We start from the raw sequence: 27465 nt of genomic DNA, 5'->3' as shown, positions 1-27465 counted from the left end.
GCAGGCTGACAGAAGCTAGCTGGTTCTGCAGGGTTGTTATGGAAACATGTTTTTCTCCATCTTGGCCCTTCAAGGACACACTGAACGTTTTCTTTTCGATTGCTGTTGCGCATACGTTCTTATTCACTTTCTCTGTGCCATGTGTCTCTCTTGCAGACTCCCAGATGGTTTTACGCAGCTCTTGAACCTGACCCAGCTCTTCTTAAACGATGCCTTCTTGGAGTTTCTCCCGGCTAACTTTGGCAGGTAAAGTGATGCAAGCAATTGTTCGTGTGTGCTTGCTCCTGAGCATGAGACCCCACAGACTGTAATTCAGTCAATGTTGCTAGTATGACTTGTAAGGAGTCTTCATCAAACATATGGGTACATCCAGATATAAGCCTTTAAACTGTACTGCACAGATTAAAGGATTTGTTATCATTCCTCTTTCCAGAGTCATTCTTTCCTCGTCCTTTTTTCCCATTAATATATATTTCTCAACTTTTTTGCAAGCGTCACTGTGTTGTCACTTTGGTCCATTGCTTAATATAGTTAGGGGAGCATTGGTAAGAAAATAACGATTCTCAAGTGGTAATCAAGATAAATAGGGCCTTTTTGCTACATTCTCTGTTATAGCAATTTTTTTCTGTCTTGTCTGTTTTTCAGACTCTCCAAACTACGGATCCTGGAGCTCAGAGAGAACCACCTGAAAACTATGCCAAAGTAAGAGCCACTGGTGTGTGTGTGTGTGTGTGTGTGTGTGTGTGTGTGTGTGTAAAGAAAGGCAGGCAGCCAGACAGACAGAGAGAGAGAGAGAGTTGAGACAGATTTTGAATTGTATTCTTAATGCCACAGTGAGTGCAGCTGTACACACACACGTGCAAACACACACAGATGCTTCAAGATATTACAGAGTGTATGTCTGCTTTCCCAGACTACATCTAGACAGGTGGGGTTGAATACTGATACAGCTGGTTAAAACAGTAGTGTTGGAGCTCTATCAGTTTAAAATGTTTTAACATTAGAAGTTGTGAAGGAACTACCCTGCAAGTATAACTATACCAGTGTACAATCCATACTGTAATGTGGTTCAGGGCTGATTGTTGAAGTGCGTCATAATCAACACGTAAGCTCCATTTTAGTAAAAAAAAGGTGTGCAGCTTTTGTTGACATTAACTTAAGTTACTCCCCGGGAAACTATAGCACACTTCTTTAACTATTAAAATGGACGTTGCTGCCACATCCTAAAGACCTCTGCCGAAACATTAGCTGTGATGAGACACTGACCTCACAACTCAATAAACAAACCAACAGATTGAACTGATTTAAGACTGTAAAGAATCTTCTTTTTTCTTGACTCGATATGGTTTTGTTGTAGTTTTAACACTTTATACTGATACTAATGCTTTGATTTTTGTGTATTAGTGAAATGTGAAATGAATAATTGTCTAATTGCTAAAATGCTAATTTACAATTAATTTTAACAATTGGAACAATAGTAATATATATATATATAGTATATCCATATATAGTAGTATAGTATAGTATAGTATGTAGTGACGAGGTAGTTGTAGTAATCAGTAACCAGTGTATTCTCTCCTCTCAGGTCCATCCACAGACTGACACAGCTGGAGAGGTTGGATCTGGGTAGCAATGAATTCACTGAAATGGTGAGAATGATTGTATTTTTGAAATAAAGCAAAACATTTCGTGTGTACTTCATAGGAAGAGATGGCTGGGTGGAGGTGGGCAGGATATGACCTTGGGGTGGCTAGCGAGAGAAAGCAATGAGGGAGAGCTCGCCCAGTCTCACCCACTTTCCACCAACATTAAAAAGAAAATAATGTTTGCAAAAGACTTTGTCTGAAGAGAAGCTCACAGTATAAGTGCGGCAATTGTGTCCCTTGATGTTTTTGAATAATTGAGATGTTTTCATACAAGTAGCTGCATCACTGCATACTGATGCCTGTGTGGTATGCTCATTCTGATTCCTCTGCTTGCACGTCAGCCCGAGGTGTTGGAACAGATACACAACCTCAGAGAGCTGTGGCTGGATAACAACTCCCTACAGAATATACCAGGGGTAAGAACGCAGACACGTTCCACTCAGGGATGACAACAAAAAAAAAACAGCCCTGGAGTTATTTGAATGACACTTTCTTTCACATTTTATTTTTTTCTCTGTTAATCCATGTCTATTTTCCCCCCCCTCGCCCTCCCGGCTACAGGCGATAGGAAAACTTCGCCAATTGCGGTACTTTGACTTAGCTAAGAACCGCATCGAGACGCTGGACACTGAAATCTCCGGCTGTGAGTCCTTAGAAGACCTGCTTCTGTCCTCCAACATGCTGCAGCACCTCCCTGACTCTATAGGTACACACACAAACACACACACACACACATGCACACACAAAGGTGCAAGTTAATGAAGGGGTAGCGAAGCATTAAAACTCGAACCATTTAGTTCCTGATCGGTCAGTGCAGAGGACTGTGGCTCTACTGGAGAGGGACATAGCACAGATAACAAATCCCATGAAAAGGCCTAAAGGAGAAGGTGTCAAATTAATACCAGGTGACATAAATAGAAACTTTCAGTAGTTGGACACAGTAGATTTATGAACCAATGCTTGAACTGGAAGACATTTAGCGACTGTTTTTGGCTATTTTTAGACTGATTAATACGCATTTGGATGCGCATGGGAATATTTATAGGCAGAAGATTGGTGTATGTGAGACTGACTCAAAATAAACATGGCACCCAGTGCAAGTGTGTGGCTCATTAAGCTGCCTTTAATAGTTTTTGGAGCTTTATTGTGAAGGGCTTTATTATGAAGCCGCATCACGCTGTAACACTATATTGTTACAGCGTGAGGATTATTTGAATATTGCCAACATCTTTGCTTCAATCCTGCTTTTGTCAGGAAATTGTACTTTAATGGTCCATTTTCCTGCTTATTGTATATTCTTTTAATGGGAATATTTGTGTTTGTGTGTCAATGTGAATATTTCTGTGTATGCATATTGTGCAGGAATGTTAAAGAAGCTGACAACATTGAAGGTAGATGACAACCAGCTGACCTCACTGCCTAACACCATTGGGAGGTGAGAAAAGCGTGCACACACACATACACACACAGCAGATCAATCACTAAAGGAAAAAACAAATAATAAACCCATGTACACTTTTGCTTTATTTTGAAAACACCTTTGTCGGTATTATGTCAGATTTTCTCAGCAGGTTTATCTTTGGTGTGTTGTTTTCCTTGTTTATTACTGTCAGTTACAGTTTTGTTATGCTGGCTCATGATTGAGGGGTTCTGTGTGTTATATTTGCTGCGTTGCCGTGGCAATAGTGCGAAGCCCAAGCACGGGTGAGTAAAATGAGCCTACTGGAGACAGGGGTGCGTTCAAAGACAGATAGATGTTCGCCTGCGTTACAGATACAAACGCACAATCTCATAACTATATGGGATTGTGGGGAAAATTCATGAAAATGACATTCAAACATAAGCTATATTGTTTCAATATTTGAAATCAATATTTGAATAAAACCTGCATTCTTAATTGAGAATGTTCAATACCCACCCTGCTTTAATCTGCAGGGTTGAGATGCAAATGATTGCATGTAAAATTATTTGATTAAAATAATTCTTACTATAATCCATCACAGTCCAGATTCAATAAAATAAGCGTTTGAATTGTAAACATTTCATTGAAAATTCAATTTTTTATTTGTTCTCTTTTGACATCCTAAATTCGTTTCCACTTCGCAGACGACAAATGAGAACTCCATGATTGAAAGACTTTGGAAGAATTTCACACCAAACAAGACAGTGATCCAAATTTGACCTTTATTAATATCGACTTATTTCATTTTTTTCAATTTGATATAGTTCGTTGACTTGTGACGTTAATGTTGCTTCTTTTTGCGTGAGTCATCTGTGATGGATTACATTTTCATGAAGACTATTTATCATTCAGTGACATATAAAATACTTAATTGTTGCTCTTTGCAACATATTTGTATCAGAACGCTCCGAAAACCTTTTGTCTTCCTGAACGAATCCCGTCTTTTAGCCTCAATAAGTAGCACTGCAGATCATTTTATGTTTCTGCATAATTTATTTTATACTTGTCCCTGGAAGGCTGCAGCTAAAATATCTTTTAAATTGTTTTGAAAAATATCTATTTGACATTCGATCCAGCATCTGTTAAGGGGGGAGTGGGAGACATTATGATTCTTTTAGGTAGGAATACAAACCATTCTGAGGAGCAAATAATGACATTGGTAGCTTCAAACCTGCATGTAAATCTCTCCTCTCTCTACTTTCTGACCGTCTGGTCTTCCAGATGGTCGGGGCTAAAGGGAATACTAGTAGCAGACTAATGCAATGTTAACAGTGACAGTGCATCAGTGTAAAAGTGTTGTTTCATTAGCATTAGCCTGCTGTTAGCGTGCTGCTTGGTGAAGGGGGGGGGGTTGCGCGGGTCAGGGTGTCCTGTAGAAGGCCGGCCGTGGATGTTGCTGTGAATCCTGGTTGAGGGAAGGAGCAGAGATCATGTTTGAAGAATTTCAAAAATCAAAGGTGGGATCAAAGTGGGACCAAGTTAACCAAGGCAAGACCAGATTAGTTAAGTCTTAATTAATTGACTGATTCTTCAATGTGATGATCTTTTCCTTCTCTCCGCAATTTCCTCCTTTTAAGTAGTCGCTGTGAAGACAAGACACATCTATTTATATGTTCATAGGATAAGGCTGGTGCCTTTCACATTTCTTCTGATTGTCAACAAATCCCACAAAAGGGCCGAGACCCAATCTGTGGTAGTCCGTCTCTCAGTACCATTCTGTCCCCGAAGACTCAAAATCATAACAGTCCGTTCATTCAAACAAAACAAATGAGAATGACTGAAGAAAATAATTGTTCTTTTTTTCCCCATCGCCAGCATTTTACAAGAAGGCTGGTGTATGTGGGAATGGCTTCAAATAAACAGCAGTGTGTGTTCATGGTAAAGAATGAATGCCTCACCCAGTGCAATGAGTGGGTGATGTGTTTTTGATACATTTTGGACAACTGTGGAGTTCCTTTTGCACAGAGCAATCACTTGCATCAGGCGTTATCTCACAGACAATACTCAATAGTGGGATGAATCCATTTTTGGTTCAGTCTTTTCACCTGATGGAAAAATACGCACCATCCTTATCCTTTAAAACCAAAGGTTTGCCAAAGTAATGCAAGTTTCCAGCAAAGATTTTGCAGCCTGTGGAATAATTGAATTTCTTTCTCTGTCATGTTCTTTTTATCTCCTCTTTTCTGCCTCTGTTCCTGTCACCCAGTCTGTCTCTATTGGAGGAGTTGGACTGCAGTTGTAATGAGTTGGAGTCGTTGCCTCCCACTATCGGCTACCTGCACAACCTGAGGACCTTCGCTGCTGACGAGAACTTCCTCTCAGAGCTGCCGCGGGAGGTAGGACCATCAACACCTGAGGAACAGTTGCACATCCTATTTTTATTTAGATTTAAAACAATACGTGGAGTTTTTTGATCATAGATTCATTGTTAAACATCAAATGTATTTCTTCCAGCTTCTAAGTTGCAAAAATATATTTTTTTGTATTTTTGTTTTCCAGGACAGCACATTTATTTTCCTTGTTATTCATGCACACTATTGTAATGTAGTTTGTTTTAAGGCGTTGTTTGTGTGTGTTTCAGATCGGTAACTGTAAGAATGTGACGGTTATGTCAATGCGGTCCAACAAACTGGAGTTTCTTCCTGATGAGATCGGACAGATGACCAAACTACGGGTTCTCAACCTCAGTGATAACAGGTACACACACACACACACACAGACAGATGACCAAACTATGACTCAGTAGTGACAATAGACACACACACACACACACACACACACACATGCAGGCAACACTTTCTCAATGGCCGTTTTGGTTCTGTAGCTGCTCTCTCGACCTGCAGTTGCCATGGGAATGGGAGTGTGTTGCCATGGTTACATTCTCTGCAGGCTGTACAATGCGTGGGCATAAGAAACATCTCTGTTTTCCTTGTCGCCCTCCCTCCCTCTCTCTCCAAGGTTAAAGAATCTACCGTTCACCTTTACTAAGTTGAAGGACCTGGCCGCTCTCTGGCTTTCCGACAATCAGGTATTTCCCCCTGCACCTGAATGCAAAAATGTCGCCATTAAACCCGTCCATCGTTTGCAAAAATGCCGACAATTTTGACATGCAACAGGGCTGTTTATCTTTTGTGCGTGCATCAATGTGAGCAATATTTACACTCAGATGTATATTTTTATTCCATTTCCCACCTGTCAGTCAGGTTTTGTTGACTGTCAAGCTCTGGATAGACGGAATGTTCTTGCAATCAGTCAGATATTCTAATAACCATTTTTTCAAAATGATGCTTATGTTTTAGTAAATACATGTGGTTAGTGAACCCTCAAGAATTCTAATATTATCTTTTGTGTGTGTGTGTGTGTGTGTGTGTGTGTGTGTGTGTGTGTGTGTGTGTGTGTTTGCAGTCCAAGGCTCTGATCCCACTGCAGACAGAAGCCCATCCAGAAACCAAACAGAAGGTTTTGACCAACTACATGTTTCCTCAGCAACCACGACATGATGAGGGTACAAACTGTGTGTATGCACGTGTGTGTGTGTGTGCGCGTGTGTGTGTGTATGGGGTTAGACATTTAATAATGTCAAAGAATGTTTTATTTGTGATCATTTATATGTTTTAAGTATGGCATTTGTTACATTTTAGGATGGTGTGTGCTCTGGAGTTATGTGTAAAATAAATTTGTGTGCATGTGTCGTATGTTTGTAAATGTACATGTGAATTGAATTGACTGAAATGAACTGTTTAAGAGAAGTTTGTCTTTGATGTGTTTGTATGTGTGTGTGTTTGGGTACAGATTACCAGTCGGATAGTGACAGCTTCAACCCTACTTTGTGGGAGGAGCAGAGACAGCAGAGGATGACTGTGGCCTTTGACTTTGAGGACAAGAAAGAAGAGGAAGACAACTCTGGAAAGGTCAAGGTCAGCTCCCTAGTAGCGATGTGTTGAGTATGTAGGAAAGAAAACATTTTAATGATTTTAGAGATTTGAAAAAATGTGTTTATCAACCTATTTACCTATTATTTGACATGTATTTCCAGGGAAACCTGCAATTCTTTCCAAATCGCTTATATGTTCTCTTCATATTGGTGAAAATCTTTTTACAGAATGAATGATGTCATTCATGCATCCGCACACACATTTTGATAACATTCCTAGCAAATGTTTCCTCAATGTGTATTTGTTATTTCCACGTGTGTGTGTAGGTGGAGATTAACCTAAAGCGCTACCCAACACCCTACCCCGAGGACCTTAAGAACATGGTCAAGTCGGTGCAAAGCCTTGTGGGTAAAAACGTACACGCGGGACACGGGCACCAGCACCAACACCAGCACCAGCATCAGCACCAGCACCAGCACCAGCACCAGCATCAGCACCAGCTGAGCACGGGCAGTGCCACCTCGGCAGGAACCAACATGGAACACACACACCTCAGCAAAGAACAGTACGAACCACCGTGGCCCCTCCCTCCGAAAGAGGTAGGAGACGCACGCTCACACATAAATGTGTTCAATGTCACTACGCAACACACACTGTACATAGGACAAATGATCTGTGTGTTTACCAGGTGACGGACAGAGAGATGCAGGACTTCTCTCAGTCTCAGCTAATGGATCAGGGATCTATGCATAACTCTGGCATCGACATCCCCAAGAGGAAGGACAAAGAGGACCTGACAGAGAGCTCCGAGGTCTGTCACGCACACACAAACACGCCACTCAAAGTGCACTCAAAACTGAATTGTGGCTCCATACCAAAATAGGGTTCTTTGTTGTGCAGTTACGCAATTCAAATCACCTTGTAAAGCAATATTCATTGTTATACTCAAGTGAGAATGTCTTTTTTCTTGTATTATCAAGTTATTAACTAAGGACAATGTATATACAAAGCATACCAAACCAAATATTCACTGTTATGCCAGATTGTCTGTTCATCAAAGTTTGAGACACTAGACAAAAATCCATTTGAGATAGTCAGCATAGTACCTTCAAATATACCAACAACTGCATTTTACAACTCATTTCAACTCACATTTTGAAGTATATCTCATGACCTCTATATTAGATTGTTTACAGCTTTCCACTACAACAGCTTTAACTGACATTAGTTTTGCAGACTGACAGGACAAGAAGCCTCCAACTTCAGAAATATTATATTTATAAGGTAAAGAAATGAGTGAATGATTCCAGCTGCAGCTCACTATCAACAACTTGGTCATCATTGGCTTGCATGCTCCTAGCTAATGGCTAACTGACGTGAACCTGTGGGCTTTGTCTCCCCGTAGGACTCCATGGGTGGCTCTCCCAACGACATCCGTATTTCCGACATGAGGCCCACCCTGGTGGAGCCGCCCATGTACAAACCCAAGGTGGTTCTGCTGGGGAAGGACAAGAAAGGTACTGCATGTGTGCACAGACAGGCTCATACACATACATGTGGACACAGTCATTCAATGCAATCTATCGTAAAGCGCTGCAGGGCTTGTTGTAATAGTGTCCTCTAATTAGTCATGGTTGTAAACGGATTAATTCCAGCATAAAAGAGAGCGAGAGGGAATATCATAAACCTCTAAAGTGAATGTAGATTGCCGTATTAGGTGTTCAGGCTTTAGTTCTGCCCATTTTATATGTTATGCCTGGAAGGCCTCAGTTTCATCTGATTTATCCTGAAGTTTTACAGCTGAGCCAAACGCTAATTTCTCTTCTCAAAAATCATTATTTTCTTTGTAACTAATTGACTGCATTAATCCCATCGACTGAACTAAAATATGTTCTTATCTTTGTGACGAACTAAAGCTCTGTTTAATTTCGGAGCTCAGAGCGCCATGTAATCCAGTCCTTTCTCAGCGAACTCGCTGTGAAATGTTTCAATCTAGGACGGCTTGTCTGTCCTGGTGAGTGTAAATTCTTAATGAAGGATCTTGTGGCAAAGTTAATGAGGAGCTTTCTTCGGGTGGTTATGTCGAGACCATTTTAGTTTGACTTGTGAGCCCACTGGACCCTTCTTTACGTCTTTCTCCAAATGTTTTTTTTATGGTGCTTTCTTTCTTTTGTCCCATAATGAGAGTATACAACAGAAATGAAGAGAAAGAGGACAATATTATTCAGGAAATGGAACTACAGAATACAGGCTTCAATGCAAGTCAGCTAAAACATCGTTCACGGTGTAGTTTCACTGTGATCTGGTGTCTGGGAGGATTTCTTAGTCCTAAGAAGGGTCTTGATCTTGAACAAAGGATTGCATTTGTGAAATCTGTTGGTTTCAATGCGAGGAGGATTTCTTAGCTCTGCAGTAGCTTCACTCACAAACGTTTCACTTTTGTCCCCTCAACCATCAACCTGCACATTGGATGCAAAGACAAAATACATCTGGAGCAGCATCGAAGCATTCTTTGAATTATTCATTTACCTTTGATGAGCCATGTCATGTGACGGAGATCTTTCGGCATCAGATCAGCTGGTCACAGAAGCAACTGTCACCGTGGGTTTAAATATGGCCAAAGAAGTGCGTTTCAAGTGTGGAATATATTGTTAGATCGCATCAATGACAACAATTTCACTGGGTGTCATGATAACGATCCAAACCCGTCGGGGATGAGATACAGACACGATAACACAAAGGCACTTTAACAGAAGAAGAGAATGTGACATTTCACTGAACAGAGCTGTCTGTCTCTGCCTGTCTCTCTGTCCAGAGTCCACAGATGAAGAGGTGGATAAGCTCCACTGTCTGAACCACAGCGGCTCCTCGGCCACCTACTCCGACTACTCTCCCTCACAGGGCTCCTCCGGCTCCTCCAACCCGCCCGGCAACGCTCACCCACACGCGCACTCTCATGCGCACTCACACCAACACCCACATCAACATGCACACGCTCCCGCCCTTCCGGCCTCAAGCAAGGACCAGGCCCCTCAAACACACTGGACCAACAGGTAACGGCTTTGTCTTCAATTTCATCGCATCCCTCCGACGATACATCATATCTTCTCCTCTTTCCTCTCCAGCCCCGATTCCAATCTCCTTCAACTATCATCCATCTGTGCAAAGACCCCATCCATCCTCTTCTCACTCCATCTTTGTGTGTCTCTTTCATCGCTCTGCTCGCGCAGTCAAGGTCAGAGAGACACGAAAGGATGCTGCAGACTTCTGGTCAGGATTCTCTTAGACCTTGTCTCATCCGCGCCTTTCAGGCTCCACTACTGTCACAAACACATTTGAAAGATAATAGCTAGAGCTAAAGCTCTAATAGTCAGTGTTGGTGGAAATACTCGTCAAGTTATTGACAGGTAATTGACACGTTTTAATAGCCATAGAATGGCTACAAATCAGTATATGTCTAGGTTGTGTAAAGGTTTGGCGGTCATCAGTCATCACAATGCAACCCAGATCGACGTTTACATTAGTTCCTCCAGGGATCTAAAGATTTAGATGTATGGTAGCATAGGTTGGACTTTTTTGTTTATTTGGTTTCCTCTCTGACACCATTGAATCTGGACAAAATGTTTTGCATTTTTTTAATACGACAGTAACCTTTTCCGCTGGAATAGTACGGGTGTAATAATGGTAACAATCACTTCATTGTGCTCACTCTTCTCGTGCCCCTCCTCTTTCTAAGGAGCCCCCGCAGGTTGAAAGCCCGCTTTGGTATTTTTTGACATTTAAGTTGTCATTTTACACACCCCGGGGTGATGTACAGATCACAATCTGTATTCTTGTCTCTTTGTCGGGGTACTTGTGAAACGTGTGGTATTTGCAAACTGCGAGTGGCAGTGAGGGAGGTTAAGGACATTCATTTTTTTTCTGTTCCGGGCTGCTCTCGGAAACATTATTTACCAAAACCATGGTTTTCAGCCAAATTGATCTTCCAGTCAGAGCGAGATAAAGCTATGTTGTTCCAGTGACCATTGGCTCTGATATACATATATATATGGCAAATAACATTTGCGCTTCAGTAAATTTGAGAATTTACCTCAGCATAATGTTTAATATGTTGTATTTTTGCAGGCTGGCTCAGTCTTTCCCCAAACCCATTGACTCCAAGCCCCTGCTATCTCAGAGAGAAACCCCTCCATCGGGAACCCTGCAGCAGCGCGGGGACCGACGCCCACTGAGCGAACCGTTTGATTGGTCTGAGGCTCCTCACTATGACAACACAGGTTTTGATCCCGAGGAGTCCCCGATGGATCCTCCGTCCACCGGAAGCCAAGGAAACCCGCCGCTGGGCTCGAAACCCCGCAGCCAGTCGACACACGGGCGCCGCCCCCTCCTCAGGCAGGAGCGAATCGTAGGGGTGCCCCTGGAGCTTGACACCCAGACGCTGCCCTTCCACGGCAACCAGCGCTCCACTCCGGACAATGACCCACAATCAGGGCATCCTTCCCAGAATCCCTGGCAGAACTGGACCAGAACCCCGAGCCCGCTGGAGGACCGAACCGCCTTTCCTTCCAAACTGGACCTGACGCCCACATCGAGCCCAAACCCAGACCGCAAGGACCCAAGGTGAATGAAGGGAGTCCTCTTAAATGTGTTTGCAAGTGTTCATATATGAAGCTTCATGACCCGCAGGTTTTCTTTTAGCAACCGTTACAGCCAAAATATGTAAATATCTTTTTTTTTAAATAATAGCATACACTTGTTCTATGGTTTAGATGATAAATAGTTTAACCAAGAATAATAGATTATAAACCTGCAGCCCTATTCAGTCACTGTGAGGGGAGTCTAAGTTAAAAATGACCTTAGTCCAGGTCATTTTTTAGGCTCATATAAGTACATTCACACTTGACGTGTATTTTTCTGCAAGGCTGGAACAAGGCACGGGGCCTTTGCCCGGCAGCTGGACATACCATGACAATCAGGGGGAGCAGAACAGGAAGGATCAGCTAAGTGTAAGCGGGGGCAACAAGGTGACCGTGGTGATGAGTAAAAGCTCGGACCGCCTGTCCCCCATGATGAGGGAGACGAGATCCAAGTTCAAGAAGTCCCAGAGCATCGATGAGATCGACATTGGCTCCTACAAGGTCTACAGGTAGGTTCGTTGGTATTCTTTTACAGACAAACGCATCAACATGATATCTCGTCAGCGGATCAAGTGACTGTTTTTTTTCCTACAGTATACCCGTGGACAGCTACAGTACATCCATCGAGCAGCAGACGAGTTTGGACCGCCAAGACATGCCGTGTTCTATGGAGCAGACCAACATGTCGCGGTCACAGTCCGCCCCCATGCTAGACGACGACCTGATCTTCGCTGGACACGGAGCGAGCAACCAGAACCAGTCGGGGCAGAACCAGAAGCCAGCCATCCCGCACAAGGCCTACCACTTTGACCACAACTACAACCCCCAGGTCAATAGTTTATCTCTGTCTTAAATGCATATAAAAAGTGTTTTGGTGTTCCTTTGAATAGCTCCAATGTAGCTAAAACTAGAACTTATGAAAAGATATTCATATTTCAGGGTAACTGTAGATTTTTTTTGTCTGGCAACAAAAATGTCTAAAACCTTTCACGGACTTGTAACTGTTCTAATCAATCAGGTGACCATGGACCGTCGGGTCCCCCCCCCCTTCCCCAACACACCAGATTATGTCAACCACTCATCGAAAGCCTTGGAGTACATCAATCAACCGGGCAAGACATTACCGAAGGAGTTAGTGAGCCCTCGGTACCGTGCGTATCCGCCGCTGGAGATGTTTTCTTTCCCCCAATCGCCGATCAACCAGGACGGTGCGTCCAGCCAGCACCAGCAGCCCATCCCCGCACAGCGCTCCAGGCCCGGCTTTCTGAGGAGAGCGGACTCACTGGTGAGCTCTACGGAGCTCGCCTTGTTCCGCAGAGTCCATGAAGCCCAGCAGGAGGCCCTCCAGGAAGCCCAGTACAGACAGCAGGTAAAACGGCGATGGCGTGTGTGAAGAACGTTCATTGATGAAGCTGTTTGTCCCAAAATGCCTTTTTTTTGTTCTAACGTAGACGTCTGATCGCTGTGAACTCTTTTTCCACTCAGGCGGACCCCCCTCTTTACGGCCGGGCTCTGGCCTACTCCGCCCCCATGGAGCACTCTGCTCTCAGCAACATGGCCGACAGCCAGAGCCAAATGATGCACAACAAGAGGAACGGCCGCTACGACGACGATTATCCCACCTACCAAGAACAGAAGAAGCCCATGATTGGTTACCCGACCAAGAGCCTGACTCAGCGCCGCCCTCTGTCTGCCCGGAGCTACAGCACTGAGACATACGGAGCATCTCAGGTAGACTGTTACTGTCTGACCACGGTTGGCTTGAGGCCCCGCCCACACTTTCGCAAATGAATTAGCTGTTCTCTCACACGCCTCTTTCCTGTTGATGCATGTTTTTTCAGTGTCTTTTGTCGAGATTCCACTTTTTCCCTTTCAGCCATTACGTGAAAAAGTGAGATATGGTCTCGGTAGTAACTTGGTCTGTTAGTTACAGCACAACAAAGAAGGAAGTAAGAAAAATAAAAAACAAAACACTGATAAATTATTTCACTATTTTATGTATTCAAAATTAAGTCAAAGTTAAATAAATGATTTGTGTGTGTGTTTGAATTGTTGTTTTACTTGATGGCCCGGCATTTAACCTTTGTGCCATCAAAAAAAGGACCACACATAAAATACAAGTGACCTTTAAAAATGGTGGATATGCAGGCATGGCTGCAATTAATCTGCTGATTTTTACTCTTGCATTAATAGGGTACAAAGTAAAAAAAAAAACAATTGTATAATGTTGGACCACAGGATTAAAGTACAAAACAGGACATACTAGATGTCCACCTAACAACAGAACACTTGAGTTACCACCGTCCTTCCCTCACCTCTCCTTTGTACATTACTTGGAAAGGTGTAAAGAATGGGCATTGAAGCATACGTAAATGAGTGGGAACATTTTCATCCACTCTTCTCTCCACCGGTCACATGGGTTCAGGTTGTTACACCAGCGGACTGAGCAGAGTAGCGCAGGTGTCCTTGGCCTCCGCCATATCCCGGGTCTTTTCCAAAAACAGTAACAGAGAGGTGTCCAGCAGTACGCTGATCAGACATCACCTCTTCTGAAACCTTTCAGCGTAAAACGAACCGAGCACAGGAAGGGTCACATTTAACGCGCACGACTGCAGTCTTGTTTGTGCCGTATTTCACCAGAGCTGCAGGTAAAGGTCGGGAATGTGTGTCACCTGTTCTGTAAACGGCGTCTGCATTACTTCAGTCTCTGTGCTCATCTGGCTGGCATTCTGACGTTCCATTCTACCCTCACAACCACGCCGCGTTACACTAGCTAGCCCGGCTCACTCAACTGAGCGTAGCATTGCTTGCCATTAACATTCACCGTGCATGCCCTAAAACCAAAGCAATCAGCTGGAAAATCTTAAAAAACTCTCAATAGAGTGGAATGGTGCCATTGGGTTGGTCACTGTGAGCGATCCCTGCCACACACGCAAAGTCTTTTCTTTTCAATTGTTGATAGAGAAATATTTATTAAGGAAGTTAAAAAAATCTATATTTTTATCGCTATCAAGGCCAACTCTTTCTTATCGTCCTTATAGAATTTGAATCTTTCGTACTCAGGCGCGTCCAGTGTCAGCTCGTCCCACCATGGCTGCCCTGCTGGAGAAAATGCCCCCCGACTACACTCTCGCAACCTGCCCTGAAAAAGCACCTGACGATACCATCAAAGTAAGGCCTGGTGTACCACAGAAGCCCGACGACATCACCTCCAGGATGCCTCCCGATTGGAGGCAGCAGCTACTTAGGCACATAGAAGCCAAACGATTGGACAGGGTACGTTAATGCAAACACTGAAGAGGGAGATGCACACGCAACGACACGCACAAAGCATTCGGGAAGCCCTCGCCGTCAGTATCCGTGTGAGTCCGTTGTTGTAAGGTTGACCAGATGTGCGTCCGGCTGCATGTGTGTCCCATTCACACTGTCGCTCCGTCAGCCTGACCCTAATACACACTCACTTGTAAAATTCTATTTGAAAATATCTTAGGCCAGTCATTGCCATCTTGAATCTTAGAGGTGCTCATAGTAATCATAGCAATACATTGTACTAATGTTTCTGGACTCCAGCTTCATATTTACTGTATAAAAATCTCATCTTAACTTTCAGCAAGAAATTAAAAGGAAGCTGCAATTGGCAGAACCGGGTGATGGGGCTGAAATGAAGCATCGTACACATCATTGGCGTCAATTTTCAATTAGGGATTGGGCTAATTGTTTGTTTAAATACCCACACGTGTAACAACACAGCTAATTAGACAACATACACACCAACGCTGCGGATTGATTCACCAGTTGCTGCTTGTATGACACTGTTCTCTGTCTGTATTGACCGATCACGAGCTAACATTTCTCTGTGCTTTCAGCAAATCTGCACCGTTGTTGTCATCGTTATTTCATTGTTGATGGTTGTTTATGTGCGTGTGGAGCTCACAGTGTGTTATCGCCCGCTGTGTGGGCTCCGCCCTCCTCCCTTCCCCCCCCCCCCCCCTTGCATTCACCCATGTCATTTGATGTTGTCTCCTCCAATCAGAGTGGTGTCCTAAAGCACAACACGCTCACGCTGGGCATGCTCTGTCAGGGCGGGGGTCACGGCCAGGGGCGCAGCAGCTCTTTGAACTTTAATCTTTACAATAACACAAAGCATGAGCCTCCCGCTGGCCGCTGGCTGCCACTACCTCCTCCTCCGTCTGCTAAAGCTGTGAGTATCCCTCTGGTGCTGGAAACCCCTGCTACTGCTCTTATCAATGCACACTAGCTATTCCCTCCAAGTACTAGCTGCTACCTCCTCTTCACCGGGACTCCAGCAACCAGAAACTTGTTGCTTTAAATGCGCCGCATTATCGCTGTTGTTTGAATTCATTAATGAAGGTTGTTTGAATTACCTCGACCACGCGCTGTGAGAATCAATGAACTGGGTACCTTGGCGTAGATAATCAGCAAATCCCACCGCATGAGTTTGGCTCAACTATGAGACACTTTCGGCCATTTTCAAGGTTCCCAAAACGACAACGATTGGAGCAGTCCAAGCAACATTTGCCTGAGCCGTCCTTAAATACTCGACTGTATTCTGTGTGCATGTTGCCTGACGCGTTGAGCTGTTGGGCATCGCATGTCAACACCACGTCCAGCCATTTCTACTTTCGTCACCTGATACAAAAAATACTCATTGCTTTGAACTGAAATCACCTTAAAAAGCCCGGAAAAACGGTTGCCTACTGTGGTATTAGGCAGCTATCTGAACACATGATCTTGTGTCGAACTGTTTTAGTTATTTAGTATAGTGGTATTTTCCTCAGTGTAGGAAGGTTTCAATCCACCAACCACATTCTATTCTGATACAGTATGTATCAGCTGCATCCGCCATCACATTTTAACTGCTGGGAACATCACACGATATGCGACATCTCCTTTTATTTACTTTGGTGTTTCAGCTCTACGGTATTTAAACAACAGAAATTCACACAAACATGTAAACTCAGTGAGCAGTTCTCCCTGAAACTCAGGCAGACAAAGGTTGATGCAGGATTCAGTTACTTGAGGTCAAATGTTCATTTTCAGTAATGGTCCCCGTGTCTCTCTCTTAGACCCCCTCTCAACAGGCTGCCATGCTGGATAATGACCAGGAGGGGCTGTCAGGGAGCAACCAGTGGGCTCCTTACTCCCTTGGCAGGAGGGACGTCCCACCTGACAACCTCATGAAAAAGGTAAGAGCTGATCAGAGAAGCCTTCTGTGTTTTATGCAGCGTATACATGGTGTGGTTCTCGTGGCTTGGAAGGAAGAAAGGAATTTCTGATGATATCATTCAAGTGCAAGTAAATAAGCACCTTTGCAGTGACCCTTTCTCTGGTGTGGATGTGAGCATGTCTGTGCACTTAGAAGATTTCAATGTCTCTAACTTGCACACCTGCTGTCGACAGAGTGGCCACTCGCACAACCCTTCCCACCAGTCACACAACACCATGATCGTCACCTCCTCTTCCTCCTCCTCCTCCACCACTCCTCACCGTGTAGTGCAGCAGGGCTACGACGGGATGATGAACAAAGGGGGCCAATACCAACCTGGCATGCCATTGTCAGTGGTTCCCTCTGGGGGGCCTGGGCAGTACCAAGGCAACATGCCTCAAGGTAATGTTCATAAATCCACGAGGAGTGGAATACCCCTTTATGTGGAAAAAAAGTGTAATTATTGGGGTTGCAAGCAGTCATCCAATTATTAAGCAGTCACGTCCGATCAAAGTAAAACACAATGAAAATGATGTGTGATATTTGTTCAGCACCAACTATTTTCTATAAACTCTCTTTGAGGGAGACATAGTGACAGCTTAGGCCATTACCAATAGCATCCGTTAGCCGCGTAGCTTACTCTGGGGTGTATTTTATTTGGTTCAGTTCGAGCTACCGTAGCAATAACATTTGAACTACATTTCCCTCCTCTTCGAAACTACATATCGGTCAGTATAAAATGAAGTATATCTGCCATGTGTCTCAAATCGACAGCCTGCTCATTAATCAGTTTCTACGTAGTGCTACAACACAGTATCACCGGCTTCTTTTTTCTTTTTCCATCCAGGCCATCCCGCCCCTGGACAGGGCTACCAGGGTTCTGGCCTGCCCATGGCTCTGTCCCCATCCGGGAACCAGCCCCAGTACAACCTCCATTCCTCCCACACATCCCATCAGCCTGCCACCAACCCTCAGTACCACGGCAACCAGGGCATGGTCCACGGCAACCAGGGCATGGTCCACGGCAACCAGGGCATGGTCCACGGCAACCAGGGCATGGTCCACAGCAACCAGGGCATGGTCCACAGCAACCAGGGCATGGTGCATAGCAACCAGGGGATGGTGCATAGCAATCAGGTTGTCATGACTCACACTAACCCACGACCTCAGAGCGCTCGCTGCCTGTTGCAGACTAAAGGCCAGAAGAGCACGGATGGTTTTCAAGAACAGGTATCTGTCTGTTTGTCCATCCGTCCGTCTATCCTCAGTAACCACGTCCCACTCTATCTTGGAGGTCTTTGCTCAAATGATGCCGAGCACAAAATCATTAGGACGTGAAAGATTTCCCTGTTGTGGGTGTATTTAGAATGTACTGCAAATATGAATACAACTGTAAATATACAAACAGAAACACGATTTGGTCTAATCTAATTAACCAGATCACGGCGTGGCTGGATGGTTACCAAGTGGATTTTTCAGAGTCCACGTGAGGCCAACAAGCTCTCAACTAAAGAACACAAAATACTAAAATAACTGACATGTACTTTTAGCCAGATGACTGCAACAGTCAGAGAGAGTAAGAAGGTCTAGCAAAGCGACCGAGGCGTAGCTCTAAATCTGATATTTCACAGATGGATCAATGCTCCTGTTTAGGGAACATGAAGTCATTCACACCACTAAGATCATCTGATCTCCCTGCAGGGTTTTGTTTTTCACCCTCCCAGTATGAGAAAGCTTTCATTGTGCCAAATTGAAAAACTCTGACAAGGATATTTGTGGCTCAATTGTGGCTGCCAGAGAACTGAAGACCTCCAATATAGCTGCCAAAGCGTGTCACGCGTTGCATGAAAGCGCTCCTCCATCGTGGTACATGTTGTCGACACACTCTCTGCTTGTGTAGAAACTGGTACGATCTTATTATTTCACTGTCGCTTGTCTTTCTTTCTTTTCTGTGTTTCTATCTCTCCCCCCTCCTTTCTCTTTGTAGTTGTGTGTGAGAATAGAGAAGAACCCTGGTCTTGGTTTCAGTATCTCTGGTGGCATCAGCGGCCAGGGGAACCCCTTCAAGCCCTCCGACATGGTATGACCCGACCTGGCCTGCCAGCCAATCACGGCCCCTCCCACCCACGGCTTTACCTCAAAGTTGCCATGGAAACTGCTGCTCGTTTCCGCAGTGTTTGGTTCTGTCCGTCTGTCGGCGAGGCAGCGGTCGACTTAAACTTTGAGTGGCTTTGAGCTTGTGACACGGCAGACTTTTGGGAAACAAATGGAGTTTAAACGTAGATCTAAATTGTTTATTGTATTACAACTGAAGGGTAGACAACTTAAGTAAAATGATACTTACCTGAGTTTGGCAAACTATGTCACGAGGAATGAAAGTGCACTTTGGCTACCTGATGCAAAGACTGCTTGAACAATATTACTTGTTTGTTTGGTTCATTTTCTCAGTGTGTTCATCACTATCGGATCTCACACACAATCAGACGAGTTTCAATATTTTAGTATTTAGCAATAGCTTTGTGTACACACGATGTCTTACAATAAACTCTGTCATGATTTAGACTTCTGGTTTTGAGTGATCCCGTCAGTGTCAGGAGCTTGGTGGGGTTGCAGATCCCCCAGGCTTCCTGCACACGGACGTCTGTCCTAGAAACACGCCGCTGTCGTCGCTCTAAAGGAGCGACGACAGCTATTTTGAGAAGGCTGCTTTGGTTCTGTGACACCGGGGATGATTTCAGATGTTCTAGACTTTGATCTCAAGATGGAAAGCATGTAAGATTTCACTGTCTGAATTTCAGATGTTGAGTAACTGACGCGACCGCTGGTCTATAAATAGAAAGCCAGCAACAGGAATGCTTTAAAACAGGCGCAGAGCATTGGGCGAACGGTGAATTTATTTAAGACGAAGGTGTGAGGATATAGAAACTGTCACTTCATCACTTTACTTGAGTTTTGATTAGACAAGTAGTGACTCAATTGCTGACATGAACAGTTATTTAATGCCCATATCTACTTGTATTCATAAAGCTTCCCTGGCTGCACACTATTTTTTCAACATTTGTCACCAACAAACCTTACAAATCTACTTAATCACCTTATTCTCTACTAGTTAATTCCACTGCAACATTGCTTTCATGCTCTTTTCAATGTTGTCAACTCCAGACTGATTTATCTGTAGCTTCAGCTCAAAGAAATGCAGAAACCTTTGATTTTTTTTTTATTATTTCTTCTGTGGACTGTTTTGGCTTTTCTACGTATATATTTGTGACTATAAAAGTCAGACGGTAGAAATTTCTAGCTTTGCATTTCCTTTGAATGTAAATTAAGGCCAAGTTTAATTGGGGCAAAGTCAAATAGGTTGGAAGGACTGAATCTCTGCCACGGCTGTACAACAGAGCTGTGGTTCCCCCTTGTGGTGAACTTGTTGATTGCAGCCATCAATTTATTTGGGCTTTTCGAACACACTCAGAATCCAGATTAGTCATTGGTCTGGTAAAAGCACATGTTAGAACTGTACCTTCTTTAAAATGGCTTTAAAATTGTCAGTTTGAGTTGTAAATCGGTAAGTCGTATTTGGCTTTGACGTGTTTTCGTCCAATGCTCTGTTTAAGTTCAGAAGAAGAAGTTTTAAGGCGTGGAGCATGGATCTTTTTTCAGATCTTGCTCAATATTGTTCAAAAGTTTTTGTTTCCTGATGTTGCTTATGATGTTGTCTTTGCACACTGAGCTGCTGTCGATAACATTCTTATTAACCATCATCTTTTACACAAAAATGCGTACATGTTATTACTGAGCTGCAAAAACCTCATCCCCAACTTTGTCCTGATATATATATATTTTGCAGAATATCGGAAAATATCTGACATTTGGATGCAGGGTTTTTGCAGGGCACTGCGACTTTGTGTGAAACTGCTTTATAATGTTCTTAACTGTTTAATTGTTTTGACTAACACTTTACAATTTTCTGCTGCTAACAAACATATAATTCATGTACAGTGAGCTCCATATTCCTCTTTCTCAGTATCTGGGTAGCAAAGCAGGCAAATGATCTGACCAGATCCAAATAACAATCAAGTTAGGAAACTTTGCATATATGCACCACTTTGCATACAAAATGAAACCATGTTACGGCCACATAATGAAAATGATTTGATTTTATACTCATGTGGGGTTCACTGTATAGTGATACCAAAACTGGTAACTAAACTAATGTTCCTAACATAGACGCCTCTTTTAACATATATGTGTTTGTTCTGGCATTCAGTCATAGGCTGTGGTACGAAGATGCCTCCGCCCCGTCACGACTACATTGTATTGTTAACCTTATTTGTCAAGCTCACTGTTCAACGTGTCCGCGACGCATTGAACCGCTTTGAGTCGACGCACGTGCGTTGTCCCACACTATCTGTGTCCAAAAACATCTTTCAGCTCACGGTGAAAAGATGTTGGTGTTTTTAAAATCTCTGCCTTGGGTTATTGAAGGAAAATATAGGGGATGAAATATCTTCTGCCCTTCCTGCTACCTACTTCTTCCCCCTAATCAGTCCCACCCTACACCTATTCCTCTTGCTCTGTTCGATATACCTTATCTGTATAAGTAGCAGGTAACTCATTTGGACATGTGCAATGTCTTTTTGAGGGGGAGGTTTCACTCAGCATCTTTAAGTGACAAGATAAATGCCAAAAGTTTTTTTTTTTTAAACTAAATTTTCATCATGAATTGCATGATTCTAAATTTAGAACAAAGAGAAATTCATTGGTGAACTGCCTGTATATCTTTGGCAGTAATGTGATTTTCTTTTTTTGGGGGGGTGGTGGATATTGAGAATGAGAAAGGCAAAGATTCTAAACCATCGTGTCCCTGTGTCGTCCTAACTGTGTATCATTTTGACTTATAGGGTATCTTTGTTACTAGGGTACAGCATGACGGGCCCGCCACCTCCGCCCTGCAGCCCGGAGACAAGATTCTGCAGGTAACATCCTCTCTATCGTCCTCAGCTGGGCCAGAAACCCCCTGCCCCCCCCCCCCCCCCCCCCTTCGGGCCTCCCTTTCTTTTCTTCTTTTTATAAACACACAGGCACAGCATTCAGTAGGAGGTTGTGTACTTGTTACCTACTACAGTTAGCTGGACATTTTCCCACCTGTATGTTCTGCCTTTGCGTGTACCTGGTGATCCTAAAATCAGGCATGACCCCCCCACCCCCCCCCCCCCTCCCCCATCCCCCGCGCCCACTCTTTCTCATCCCTCATCGGCCATTGTTTATACAATTAGAGTACTACTGTGAGACTGAGGACATTTTATAAACGAGGTAGGCGGTATTGGCACAGTCACGCGGCGTCCGTTGTCGCCGCCGCCGTCGACGGTGGCTGCCGCTCAGACATCACTGCGCAGGTTTAACGTGAGACCAGTTAAGAGTTTCGGCCTGTGCCTGTGTCCGCTTCGTCGTCGAACACGCTGCAACGGAGCGTCGTGGGTACGAGCGGGTCAGAGAAAACGAGGACACAAAGCATTTGTTGACGTGCAGGTGCATCCTCCAGTGAAGATGTTCTTTACAAATACAAGTATCGGTGGCCACTTAGATGTTTCCAGGTCATCTAACGCTCGTTCTAATACAGTAACTTTGGATGAGACGCTGAGCCTCAACACAGGGAATGTTTCTGGATCGCAGTGTGCGGTCAGAAGTGTGTTATTTTAATGCTTTTACTGCTGAAATATAGTGTTGTTTTAACTCGCAGGGATACTTTCCCGGGGGCAATCAGAAGCAATTGAATCAATATTCACTTGCCCTGTACATCGGTCAAATTGAATCAATAAAACCTCCACAGAAGTTATTCATGATTATTGACCTTATCTGTATTCGCTGTAGCTATTGTTTCAATGCGCAGTGCAACAGTGAGGTCCCCAAAGGAAGCGTGAGCGTCGTACAGCCGGGGTCAAAATGAGATGCCAGTTGCAACGACAGATTGACTTCCCCCTCTCCCCTTCGTGTGTGACTCCCCCGTCTCCTCCCCCTTCATCTTCTCTCCACAGATGTACAGTTTAGCAGGATGAACTCATCTAAAAGCCCTTTTTTGTCTCTACCCCTTCTCTCTCTCTCTCTCTCTCTCTCTACAGCATGACTGTGTAGCCCCTCCTCTTCTCTCTCTTTTCCCCAACAGTGATGTGTTACTGAGATAATGATGGCAGTGAGCCTCCATCCTTCCACACGCACACACACACACACACACACACAAAGGCCTATGTATGGAGATTCTGCAGCACACGTATCTACACACACACACACACACACACACGCATGCTGTTGACTGTGCTGCGTGTTTGCCTTGCAGGCTAACGGACATAGTTTTTTACACATGGAGCACGAGACGGCCGTCTCTCTGCTGAAGAGTTTCCAGCGGACGGTGGACTTGTTGGTTCTGAGAGACAGCGGCACTTGCTAAAAATAGTTTTATAACAAAAAAAAATAAAAAATAAAAACACAACGACGCTTGTCCACTCTGCCATCCCGAGCCCCCTTCACCTGCCCTCCACTGCAGGCTTGTGGAACTGAAATATGAGCCGCCTTTTTTTTTTTTTTTTTACCTTTGTAGGGGACATTTATTTGCCTATTGCTGGACCAAAAGGCAAATACTAGTGCCAAATGTACCACAGGAAACATATCGGCTCCTCTGTCTCCCGGCGGTCAGGGACCTGATCGACGTCTGGACGGACATCGAGAGGACTCTCCGGGTCCCCACAGGGCTGCTGCAGTTTGGATTGCGTCGTTGTTAACTAGGCGGTCATCTGATGAGTTTGGTTGTGTATTTGAGCTTTTCTCCACTGCCTTTTATTTTGCCTTCCATGTTGGATATTTATTCATTTGTTGGGTGCAGCGCACGGTTCACGTTCCATGTTTCCTATTCCATTGTTCTCTTTCCTGTTGTCTTTTATTCTTCTTTTGACCTGCATCTCCTGTTCTGTTCCTCTCTTTCTATTGCTGTCTTGGGTTTTATTCTTTTGGGCTGTCTTCTGTTTTGCAGGTATTTTTGCCTCCAGTGTACAGAGATGTAAAACGTAAGACTTTCTGCCTTGTGTACATATATTGAGCTGCAGCTTTATGGAGCTGCACTCTCCTTGGGGCCTGGACAGACGGCTCTGGAAGTTTATTATTAATATAAATCTTGTTGATAAATTCTGAATTTTGTCTTTCGAACATACAGGGATTATTTCTCCAAATGGACAATTTTCTAAAGTATTCAAGTTTTTTTTTCTGTAAAGAAAACACTGTTGATAGTTCATTACTGCTTCTTGTTTTATTTGTTTGTGTTGTTACTATTTATTTTGTTTTAAAAACTGTTGCTTGCACAGGTGTACTGTTAAGAGCTAAAGCAATACTACTGAGGCTCGGCCCATTGAGATTTTCAGCAGAGCCTAATTTGTCCTACAGTGCCATCTATCGAGCCAATCATGCTAATGTTTACACACACTGCCATGCACATGAGCTAACAGGCAAACACACACACACACACAGTAGACACATGTGCCCCCATACACAACACACATATGCAGTTGATAATGAAGCCGTGTTCACATTCTGGTTGCACACACTCAAACGCTGTAACATGACTCCTACGTGGGCCATAATCTGAAGTGGGGTTTTCTAGTGCTGTCACAGCGATGTTACATCCTTTTTCTAGCTTGTTTGGGTTGTACAATAATGTCACCGCATGCTTTCATATCGTTGGTCGCTCTCAGCCAGCCTTTTTTCTGTTGGCTTGTCGAGTTCTCAACTTTGCAGAAGAGTCACGCTGAATTTATACCGCTGAGTTTCAGTGAGACTGAATGCTCTGCAGTTGGTGCCATACGGACCCTCTGCCCCTCCCCGGTTGCCTTGTGGCCCAGATCTGATCTGCACACAGTGAGGAGCAGCCAGCGTGGCTCGAGTGGGTAGAGAAACAGGTTTTTAAAGTTTGGCTGGGCCTCCAAGCATCCGCTCTGCCCCCCCAAGTGTCTTGACCTCTGGCCTCCCCTGCAGAAAGCACCAAGACCGAAAATATCAACTGCATAACTTTCTTAAGGGTTGAATCTGCAATCGAACAGATGGTCCCCTTTCAGACAATCAGGGAAAGATCTGATCTGTGCCACAAAGACCTTTTGGCTGCACTTGAAATGTCAGTGTAAGTTTTCTAACCCGAGGAGATCCTAGTTAACACTAGATGTACATGGAAATACTCATACGCCAACTTTTGGTTGGTGAATTTTTTTTCGAGATTAGACGTGGGTGTGGAGAGAAATTAATGTAGATGTAGAAAACTGATTGTAGGAGAGGTTTGTAGTCTCATGTAATCTGACCTCCGTGGTCCCGGTGCAGAAAAATGAGTAGACTTAACAGAAGTGACCACACGCAAGATTGAGATCGAAGAGGTTTCATTTTCCGTCTCTGTGTAAATGCAACTAACGTGTCTCGAAGACGCTTCACGACAGAGAGTTTTGTTTTGTTCTGTTTAGCATCTGATGTTTCATCCAGAGCAAAACAACATGCCGACCTGTCCTTTGCTTTTACTCGACGTGACGGTGTCACCCTGTGCCCATTACGTGTCAACCCTCTTAATAAGCGTTATAACTTTATTCATTCTGAATAAGGGACACAAAGTGGTACAGTTTATTCTTGTGGGAGAGAGACTTGATCTTAACCACTGATACCTAACCGACTCTCTTTAAAGTTTGAAATATCAAAGATATTATGAGGACGGAGAAAAAGGTTTGATAATATAATTATTTTTTACTACATGTTTCAGGTAATTATTTCTAAATATATTGATATACCTTAGCTTTGCTCCAACAAATTGTGATATTTTATAATAATGACACTTATAACAAAGTTATGGATGGAAGTACGCACAGTATGACTTGGAGACCTACACATGTACTATCCAAAACTGTATAAAATGTATTTCTACTGTAATAGTGAATTTGTGTTATACAAATATATATTATATATATATGTATATGAATATAAAAACAGTCATTTTCTATGTGTTTAAACTACATAAGAGCTGAACAAATGCTGAGGACGGTATCACTGTACATAGATGTGAATGAAATCCAATTTAAAATGACTCCTGTTGATTGTGAATGTACCCATGCTTTCTGCAGTACCTACACATACCCAACTTGAATGCTGCTTCTTCTGTTGTGTGACAAAAGTACTTTGACCTCCGAAGAGAGAACCGCTGTCGAGTTGTAAGTCGGACAAACTTTGGTGATGATTTAACAGAACTATTTATTTATTTATTTGCACATGCAATTTGAAATCCTTCCAGTTTTGAGTTTGAGTATTATCGCAGAGAAATGTTATTGCAGAAGTATATATAATATATATCATGTGTTTAGAATGCATTTTGCAGACGCTATCTGTAAATAATATTTAAGATACAGTTTTTACAAAAAATAATATATGTATAAAATTGAAAAAATGCTGTGCAGCGATTATACTTGAGCCATTTTGGGCTTTGGGACGTACCATTTTTTCAGTATATAAGAAGTGTTTTGAATAATGTACTAAAGTCTCTATTGTACAAATAATAAAAATGTCACTATTGGTATTCTGGGTTCTCTCCTGGTGCACTCAGCTTTATCTTTAGGGATATTTTCTTGCTCTCACTCTGTGTGCATCCTTCCTGCTGTAAGTAGAGAAATGTGTGCATAGCAGATAAGGTGTAATAGAACGAGGGAAGGGGCTGGGGGAAGATCAGGGAAAGGAACAGTTATTACAAAAGGATGCAGGGAAGTATATTGGGATGGACAAACAAAATGACACAAATACAAACACATAAATAATGAGAAGTCACGGAGCCAAATGAGGAAAGGAAATATAACAACGTATTCAAGGCAGATGACAAAGGCTCAAAGGAAAGGAAACGAAAGGAGAGGAAAAAGGATGAAATGGAAGTAAGTAGATATGAATAGAGTGGATAAAGAAGTGAGGTATTAAAAAAAAATTAGGGATGAGGTAAAGGGAGGGAAGAGGAGGGGTTGGTGACGACAATCTCCTCAGCAGGTCTGTAGGACATTTTGGTTTCCTCTGCTTCTCTGGATTAAAGTCACGAGTGACTCTCGTTCTCTCAGCAGATGCTCCTTTGTCTCTCTGTCGATTAGTATAACAGCCTCACTCCTCTCCATCCGCCCCCCCCCCCCCCCCCCCCCCACCAGCCGTCCATCTCAGCTGTTTCTTGACACTTATCTAGCTTTGGCTTACGGAGGGACGGCTGACTCTGTCAAGCTGCCTCACAAACAGAGTTTTCTCATTAGGCTAAAGGAGCATTTCTAATTTCTCATTAGCAAAGAGGTAAATTCTGGTCTATTGTGATAAGGATCAGGTTTAAAAAACTCAACTGGATTTTGCTGGTGCTTGTTACTGCATTCACTAAACCAGTTCATTCTTTCCAGCCTCACTTTATTTGACCCATAGCTATTAATGGCCCACTGGAAAGTATGCTTTTTTTGTATTTCCTTCAGATTTTCTTTTTAAAACAATTATACATTCACATGAACGATAGCAGTGTATCAAATATGATGCCTTCTCATGTAAGACTCATGTATATAGTATAAGCTAGCTGTACATCAAGCAAATGCCC

At 43.4% G+C, this 27465-nt stretch overlaps 1 protein-coding gene across 11 annotated transcripts in view; it reads left to right on the top strand.

Annotated features, from left to right (window-relative positions):
* The window catches only part of lrrc7 (leucine rich repeat containing 7), a 75651-nt gene extending 49218 nt beyond the window's left edge, over nucleotides 1-26433 (top strand). For 2 of the 11 annotated variants that reach the window (XM_062563707.1, XM_037468666.2), the window contains 29 exons: nucleotides 157-246; nucleotides 646-702; nucleotides 1586-1649; nucleotides 1988-2062; nucleotides 2208-2352; nucleotides 3009-3081; nucleotides 3333-3350; nucleotides 5315-5444; nucleotides 5690-5805; nucleotides 6067-6136; nucleotides 6514-6613; nucleotides 6901-7025; nucleotides 7310-7582; nucleotides 7672-7794; nucleotides 8389-8500; nucleotides 9799-10036; nucleotides 11109-11603; nucleotides 11905-12129; nucleotides 12215-12449; nucleotides 12639-12989; nucleotides 13106-13351; nucleotides 14684-14896; nucleotides 15654-15821; nucleotides 16708-16827; nucleotides 17042-17249; nucleotides 17695-18077; nucleotides 18835-18927; nucleotides 21746-21820; nucleotides 23179-26433. In XM_062563707.1, coding sequence (XP_062419691.1) covers nucleotides 157-246; nucleotides 646-702; nucleotides 1586-1649; nucleotides 1988-2062; nucleotides 2208-2352; nucleotides 3009-3081; nucleotides 3333-3350; nucleotides 5315-5444; nucleotides 5690-5805; nucleotides 6067-6136; nucleotides 6514-6613; nucleotides 6901-7025; nucleotides 7310-7582; nucleotides 7672-7794; nucleotides 8389-8500; nucleotides 9799-10036; nucleotides 11109-11603; nucleotides 11905-12129; nucleotides 12215-12449; nucleotides 12639-12989; nucleotides 13106-13351; nucleotides 14684-14896; nucleotides 15654-15821; nucleotides 16708-16827; nucleotides 17042-17249; nucleotides 17695-18077; nucleotides 18835-18927; nucleotides 21746-21820; nucleotides 23179-23289 — 4732 coding nt within the window. In that variant the 3' untranslated portion in view covers nucleotides 23290-26433. Of the gene's footprint in view, nucleotides 1-156; nucleotides 247-645; nucleotides 703-1585; nucleotides 1650-1987; nucleotides 2063-2207; nucleotides 2353-3008; nucleotides 3082-3332; nucleotides 3351-5314; nucleotides 5445-5689; nucleotides 5806-6066; nucleotides 6137-6513; nucleotides 6614-6900; nucleotides 7026-7309; nucleotides 7583-7671; nucleotides 7795-8388; nucleotides 8501-9798; nucleotides 10037-11108; nucleotides 11604-11904; nucleotides 12130-12214; nucleotides 12450-12638; nucleotides 12990-13105; nucleotides 13352-14683; nucleotides 14897-15653; nucleotides 15822-16707; nucleotides 16828-17041; nucleotides 17250-17694; nucleotides 18078-18834; nucleotides 18928-21745; nucleotides 21821-22963 lie in introns of all 11 variants that reach the window. The other 9 variants (XM_062563706.1, XM_062563708.1, XM_062563710.1 and 6 more) reach the window with 9 other exon arrangements.
* Nucleotides 26434-27465: the final 1032 nt, after the last annotated feature.

This window comes from Pungitius pungitius, chromosome 7 (genome assembly GCF_949316345.1).
Source record: "Pungitius pungitius chromosome 7, fPunPun2.1, whole genome shotgun sequence".
In the NCBI taxonomy this organism is placed as follows: Eukaryota; Metazoa; Chordata; class Actinopteri; order Perciformes; family Gasterosteidae; genus Pungitius; species Pungitius pungitius.
Note: the sequence above shows the minus strand (reverse complement) of the source record. Positions and strands in the feature narration are given on the sequence as shown.